The 7,322-nt window shown below is 43.6% G+C and overlaps 1 protein-coding gene across 4 annotated transcripts; it reads right to left on the bottom strand.

Annotated features, from left to right (window-relative positions):
• Nucleotides 1-289: 289 nt before the first annotated feature.
• On the bottom strand, nucleotides 290-6,915 carry scly (selenocysteine lyase). 4 transcript variants are annotated; one of them, XM_069704033.1, is made up of 13 exons: nucleotides 6,825-6,915; nucleotides 6,074-6,175; nucleotides 5,802-5,911; nucleotides 5,522-5,622; nucleotides 5,231-5,408; nucleotides 4,961-5,088; nucleotides 3,772-3,927; nucleotides 3,578-3,684; nucleotides 3,443-3,479; nucleotides 1,231-1,314; nucleotides 1,022-1,121; nucleotides 786-861; nucleotides 290-683 (listed from the first exon to the last, which is right to left on the bottom strand). In XM_069704033.1, exons 2-13 carry the CDS (start codon nucleotides 6,166-6,168, stop codon nucleotides 530-532), a joined length of 1,326 nt encoding a protein of 441 aa, XP_069560134.1. In that variant the 5' UTR covers nucleotides 6,169-6,175; nucleotides 6,825-6,915; the 3' UTR covers nucleotides 290-529. The 4 variants fall into 4 exon arrangements, with proteins under 4 accessions (XP_069560134.1, XP_069560132.1, XP_069560135.1 ...); XM_069704031.1 differs by having other exon boundaries at nucleotides 6,379-6,911; XM_069704034.1 differs by having other exon boundaries at nucleotides 6,666-6,911.
• Between the last annotated feature and the right edge of the window lie 407 nt (nucleotides 6,916-7,322).

The following is a 7,322-nucleotide window of genomic DNA, read 5'->3' as shown; positions in this document are numbered from 1 at the left end:
GAGGCGCAGCGCTCGTGGCCTCCTGCTCTCTCTTTGTGTGGCACTGACCATATGTTGGCACGCGCACCTACGCTTCACTGGAGATGGGGGAGCTGAGGCAGCACGGAAACTTAAGTAATGGGAGAAGTCAGAGCCAAGACATTCTGGATTACAACAAGTGTTACTTTTTACAACTATTTTCAAAATTAATCGGAGTGGGGATGACTGAACAGCGGGTACATATGTGGGCTATTATATTTTAAAAAAAATACTTCATGGTAGAGTAGAGAAAATATTAAAAATGTATGTAAATATTTTATTACAATAACACTCATACATGTCTCCCAGAGTCCAATTAGCTGATTAGCTACTCACATGACGTGATGGAAGCTGAGTGCATTCGTGTCTCCATAACATCACCCATCCGGGCCTTTTATTATTTATATGAAATATTTTATCCATTTTACACGATAAGTTAATGTAACAATAAAACACACGGTGCATGTTTACTTCTGCACATCCATAAACTTGACCGTGCAGATGAGAGCCATCAGTTCATGTCTTCCAGCAGCTGCACCGTCTCCCTCAGGTCCTCCACGACTGCATCCACATCTGCTCTGCTCGTCGCCCTGCCCACGCTCAACCGCAACGCGTTCACCGCCACCTCCGAGGGGACGCCGCAGCTCAGCAGGATGTGGGACGGCCTGGCGGACATGTGCAGCGCAGTGCAGGGGGAGTTACATAACTGCAAAAACAATAAGGTGTGCGGACAAAAGCGCAACAGGTGAAAAGAGGGACTGTTTTACCTGTTTCCACTATCTGAGTGGCAGGCGGCGCCGACGCTGGCCAGCAGCCTCCTGCAGGTGGACAATACCCTCCAGCCTGCAGCGGCAGAGAGAGGGATTAATCATTCAGAGCCTTTGTAGTTTACAAACAGGTCATGAACTGCCTCTGACAAGCATTGGTGTAGGGTTAGAGGACACTGTTTGGACTCGCGGGCCAAAACAGACATAGGACGGAGACGGACGAGTCATGACGTCACCTTGTAATGCCGGGCCCAGGATGGACACGTTACACGTATTAGGGAGGATGTCGCAGCCGGGGTAGTGGCTGTTGAAGTGGATTTTGTCTTGGAAGACGGCCTGAGGACGGAAACACACGCATGATGGTAAAATCCCTGGTAACTACAATTTAAAACTGCCTTATGGTTATCATGTTGTATTATTTAATATCTGATGGAAAACATTTTACCTGCAGTCGTTCTTCCAGGTAAAGTTTCGTACTTCGCATATGACTCTCATAATCTGACAGATTAGAGATCACCAGTTCTGCAGCCTAAAACACACACATAAATCAGTAACTATAAAGTTACAGTTTAGGTGTTTAAATGAACTTTTTGACAGAAATGTTGCAGTTGCACTTACTGAGCACTTTATTAGGAACCTTTACACCTGCTTTTTCATGTGGCAGCAGAGCAGTGCATAAAATCCTGCAGTTACAGTCAGGAGCTTCACTTTATGTTCAACATCAGAATGGAAATTTGGTGACTTTGATTGTTGTTGCCAGATAAGCTGCTCTGACTATTTTTTGAAACTGCTGACCTCCTGGGATTTTTACAAACAAGAGTTCACTCCAAATAGTGTGAAAAACAAACAAGAAAAAGCCAAAAACAAGCAAAAATAGCCTGAACATGTATGAAACACTAGAGGGCTTTTAATTGGAAACAGATACAGGAAGTGACATCATTTAGCCAACCAATGGTGCAACTGTACCACTCAGTAACTCTCGGATAACCAGTCTTTACAGTGAGGAGAAAAGCGTCTCACAATGGACGACATGTGAAACAGGAGGATGAGCTACAACACCAGAAGACTCGTCAGCCAAGAACAGAAGTCTGACAAGAACCGGGCCGTTGAAAACTGGACATCAGAGCCTGGTCTGTTGAATCTCCATTTTCTGCTGAGGCTGCAGATCAGAACTTGGTATCACCATCACAAATCCATGAGCCTTACCTGACCTGTGACACCAGCCCGGGCTCGTGGTGCTGTCGTGGTGTCGGGGATGTGTTCTTTGCCCTTTGGACCCCTTAATACTTTCTCTGCCTAAACTCAACACCACCACCAAAAGACTAAAAATCACCGTGATTTTGGTGAACATTAAACATGATCTGCTTTGTAGAAGAACCATTTATCACAGGCTTGTGTGCTGCATAACAAAATAATATCGGGTGTTCCTCTTATTTTTCTCAATCCACTGCAGTTTTAATCAAAGTAATAGAAAATATCTAACTGGAAAATAACGACTTACCTACCACTACTAAGATGACTTTTTAAAAATGATTTGGGTGAAAATTAAACTAATAAGTCAACCTGTTATAAAGGATTTAATAAGGTGTAACTAATGATTTTATTAATGTTTCATGAATAATTTACTAAAGCGTCATAGAGCCGTTTAAATCAGTTAGTAAAACTTGAAGCCTGTCTAAAAGACATAAAGGCCTGGATGACCAAAAACTCCCTGCTTCTAAATTCAGACAAAACAGAAGTTCTTGTACTTGGTCCTAAACACCTCAGAAACTCTTTCTGTAATCACTTAGTTACTCTAGATGTGAGGAAAACTGTGAGGAACCTTGGAGTCATCTTTGATGATGATTTGTCCTTTAGCCACCATATAAAGCAAATCTCCAGAACTGCCTTCTTTCATCGACGTAATATTAATAAAATCAGGAAAATCCTTCCTCAGCGTGATGCAGAAAAACGTATTCATGCGTTTGTTACTTCTAGGCTAGATTATTGTAATTCCTTGTTGTTAGGATGTCCAAATTACTCATTAAAAACCTGCAGCTGATCCAAGATGCTGGAGCAAGAGTACTGACAGGATTTAACAAGAGAGATCATATTTCTCCAGTTTTATCTTCTCTTCACTGGCTTCCTGTGAAATCAAGAATAGAATTTAAAATTCTCTTGATGACTTACAAAGCTCTTCATGACCAGGCTCCATCGTATCTTAGAGATCTTATAGAACCATATAATCCTAGCAGAGCACTTCGCTCTCAGTACGCTGGTCTACTCGTGGTTCCTAGAGTTTACAGAAGTAGAATGGGAGGCAGAGCTTCAGTTTTCAGGCTCCTCTCCTGTGGAACCAACCAGCTCCCAGTTTGTGTTCGAGGGGCAGAAACCCTCTCTAGCTTTAAGGTTAGACTCAAAACGTTCCTTTTTGATAAAGCCTATACTTAGGGCTGGCTCGGGTAGACCTGAACCAACACTTAGTTATGTTGTTATAGGCCAAGGCTGCTCGTTACATGCTGAGCTTCTTTTCTTTCCTCCTACTCTTTAACTGACTCATACCTCACCATCCTTTTCTGCTTTCAAACTGCTCTGACAGGAAATAAATCAGGAGAAAATAATCCACCTTTGTAGTCACAACTTCAGAAACACACGTTGTATGTGGGGTAGAAACATACCTTTCCCAGACCAGCGATCATTGGTGTGTTTTCAGTGCTGTAATACCGAGAAAGAGAGAAAATAGACAATTATATTTAGATCTGAAGCTCTCTGATGACGCAAGTGCTTCATGAACACTCTTAACGCTTCATTACCCTGGTCTGAAGTTCCTCTCCTGACCTCCTCCGAACAGCATGGGGTGCAGTGGTGTCCTCGCTCCGGGGCCGTTCACATACAGAGCACCGATCCGAGGGGCATAGAACTGGAGATGTGATAAGAGCCTCTCGATTACATTTTCTGCCTCGTCTTTAACTGCTCTTAAGATATTTCTACGCGACAGATTCCCCACCTTGTGTCCCACTATGGTGAGGTAATCCACTCCCAGTTCCCGGGCGTCCACTCGGACTTTCCCCAGAGCCTGAGCAGCGTCGGTGTGGAGCAGGATCCGGAGCCGCCCGCGCTGCTTGTTGAGAGATTTCACTCTTTGGCAGATCTGTTGGACTGGCTGACAACAAGAGGATGTTTCAGCACACGGGGATCACAGAGTATACTGTACAATACACAGTGACTGTACTGTACACAGAGCTGCATACAAACCGGTCAATTTATAAACAGAACATGGAGTTGTACATCAGCTAATGTAACCGTACGGAACCGAGAAGGAAATAACGGACAGCTTCTCACAATCAGCATCAGTTCCTGCTTTGAAAACAGACATAAACCCCCTTTTCCCACCTATGTGGTGCCGGTGCCAGTTTCTAATCTAGAACCAGTTTCATGCATTTCCACCTAAAAGAGACTGTTGCCGGTGTCAAGAATCTCGCACCGTCACGGCTCCACCGAACTATTGGTCCAACAGCTGAAACAACTGCCGTCAGCAGCTCAGAGGCTTCAGGAGGAAGAGTAGAATTCGCAATTGGTCGGAATTGCAGTCAAATGAGGCGTTCAGGGACACGCAGAAATTCTACTGTTAAATATTCAATAGCTTTGAAAATGATACTAAACCAGATTTTCTAATCAACATGTTATTCTAATAATTGGCTGCATACTTTGTTTTATGTCTTACTGTGAAATTCAAAGGAAGTTTAAATTACAGAGAAACTGAGCATTTTTCAGAAAAGTCATTGTATAAATTGAATGCAGTGTCAAAATGCAGAGTTGGAGCAGAGTCCACTAGCAATTATAAACTTTATTTAAATATCACACCTTTTCAGTCTTTAAACAGTGCATGTCCTATCAGTCCCTACAGATCCTCCTACTGAAGTTCCTTTACAGAATTTATGGGGAATATGTTTAATGGAGACTACAGTCACTTCTCATTTTCATGAAATTTTTATAACCTAGCCGAGTCCCAGGTCCAAACTATTTATTACATGATGTCGTAACGGTTTCCAAAAGGCACCAGCACCGTCCTAAAACAAAAGAGGGTTTTAGTCTAACATATTTTAAGATAATAAAAGTCAAATTGATCTATTAATAGCACTATAAAAACATTTTCAGGTGGACACGGAGGAGGCTGACGGGCTGTCTCTTCCTACCATGATGACTCCTGTCTCGTTGTTGGCCAGCATGATAGAAATGAGACAAGTGTTGGGACGCACCGCAGCCATGATGTCCTCCACCTCGACGCGGGCCGTCACCTTCGACACGGGCACAAATGTCACGTCTGTAACAAAACAAGTTGAGATACACAGTTAATATAAGGAAGCTACGTTGGCTTAGTTACCCTTAGTAAAGCCATTGTTTTCTCCCCCCAAAAATCTCCTCCTGGTCTAAATCAGTGAAAGCTGTACAGGAAGGCCTCCGACCTGCCTCTCCGTCCATCTGTAAGTGCTCAGCTGCGAGTTTCACGGAGTCATGTTCCACGTTAGAGGTGATAACGTGAGGCAGGCCGGTGCGTCCGGTCTGCCGTCCTTCACCTCGTTCCGCAGCCCTGCAGGTTTTCCTGAAGTGCTCTACGGCCGTGTGCAGCACCAGGTTATTGGCCTGAAACACAGTTGCGTGCATGCAAGTGCAAATTGCGTACGAAATCTTTTTTTACAACACAACACTACTAATACTGTTGTAGGTTTTCAAAAGCAGAAGGGAGCAGCGGTTACCTCTGTTCCACCGGAAGTGAAAACGATGTCCTCGGCTTTACCTCCGACCATTCTTGCCACGTTCTGTCTGGACTGATCGATGACAGCTTTGGCTTTAGCACCTACAAACACAAACGATGTCCACACAAGTGTTGTTTGAATCCAACATTGTTGACCGTTGCACTGTGAGAGCCATTAGCCCTCAGACACCAGACGAGTTTCATCTGCACACACTGCATGCTTTGCATTTCCTGCTCCAATTAATAACAGTACAATGATGAAGGGATGAAGTGTTTCTCACCTGCTATGTAGTTGCTGCTGGGGTTTCCCCAGGCATCCTGCAGGGCCTCAGAAATGGCCTGAATCACCTCTGGCTCCAGAGGGGTAGTAGCATTGTAATCCATGTAGATCCTGCATTGTATATAAACGCATTTGGTGTATTGCGCTATGTCTACATATTATAGTACATGAAAAAAACAAAAACATGAATGGCATTTACGATCAACAATCGATCAACCGATGCTGCATCCACGCTGCTCACTTGACAGATGAAATGTGACCGAATCTCCGTACCTGTCCACGTTCATCTCTGAATAGTGATGGACGGTGTGGTCAGTGAAGGTGTGACCCGTTACCAAGGGGACGTCATCATCACCTTTGTGGGCCATGATACTCCTTAAGGAAAAATAAGATGACTATCAGGATGTCTGTTTAGATCAATTACAGTCAGGTGAAAAAACAGCAGTGAGTCCTGAGTCCACTGGATTCGTGATCAGACAGAGAGGCTTGTGTTGTTTGAGCTGGTCACACGTTTCCACAGCAGTGAGAGGAACTGAAAGTAAAACAGTGATGGGCCGGTTCCGGTGTCAGCTACTTACATCAATAATTACTATTCTCATCATGGTTTTATGTCATAATGCGTTATTGAGAATCACGTGCGCGGAGAGTTATGACACGCTGGAAGCCAACAATTAGTGTTGACGTGGTCCAGCGTGTCCTCGGTGTCTTCCTCTCCATCCGGGCTGTCACGTATCAACTCGGCCAGCCGGCAGCTTCCTGGTACCGACCACACGGACCGATCATTCACAAGTTCTAACCGTGACGTGAAACCGGTGCAGAGACGTCGCCTGCCAGCTCACAGCTGACCGAGCGGACGCTGACTTACTGCAGAAAACACGTGGGAACACCTGGCGGCTCCAGTTCAAGCTGGCTTGTTCAGCGGACTATATTCGCCACTGAGATTACATTTAAAGTGCTTTCAGGTTGAGTGTGAGTCTGAGTCCGTGTGAGACGGCCGGCTGACGGTCTCGGCTCGCTGTCTGACCTTGTAAATTGATGTGAAGATGTCCAGAAGGGATTTACTGCTGTACGCGTCAATCATCAGCTCGCTTCCCCGTCGTTGTTTCTTTTTTTTTTTTTTTTTTTTTTGTTGAGAACTTTATTGAACAAGATGTACATTTACAGTGTATACACGCAATGTGGAAATAATAGGACAGTAGAATAACAAATAATAAAAGTTAAAGATAAATAAATATAGATGGATTTAAATACCTAAATTCCCTTGATGCAAAGATATCATAGGAGAAAAAGACATAAAAATAGCATATTATTCTTCTTCAAGAATTTCCTCATACAGTAGGACAGTTTTGTTACTTCTCTCAGTATTAATCCGTTTGAGAGTCTTAAACATAATCTTTAAATTCACTCAAAAATCCGGTGAAGTTGGGGGAGATTTTACATTTACATTTGTGAGTGAACATTTTGCCATAGAGAATTAATAAATGTATAATGAACTAAAAATTGTGATTTTCGTTTTTAAAAT

The sequence above is a fragment of the Brachyistius frenatus genome, unplaced genomic scaffold (assembly GCF_029030835.1).
Source record: "Brachyistius frenatus isolate BFR_SWC_R1_liver_20210118 unplaced genomic scaffold, ASM2903083v1 Contig_49, whole genome shotgun sequence".
NCBI lineage: Eukaryota > Metazoa > Chordata > Actinopteri > Embiotocidae > Brachyistius > Brachyistius frenatus.
The sequence above is the reverse complement of the archived record's forward strand: the minus strand, read 5'-3'. Positions and strand labels throughout refer to the sequence as shown.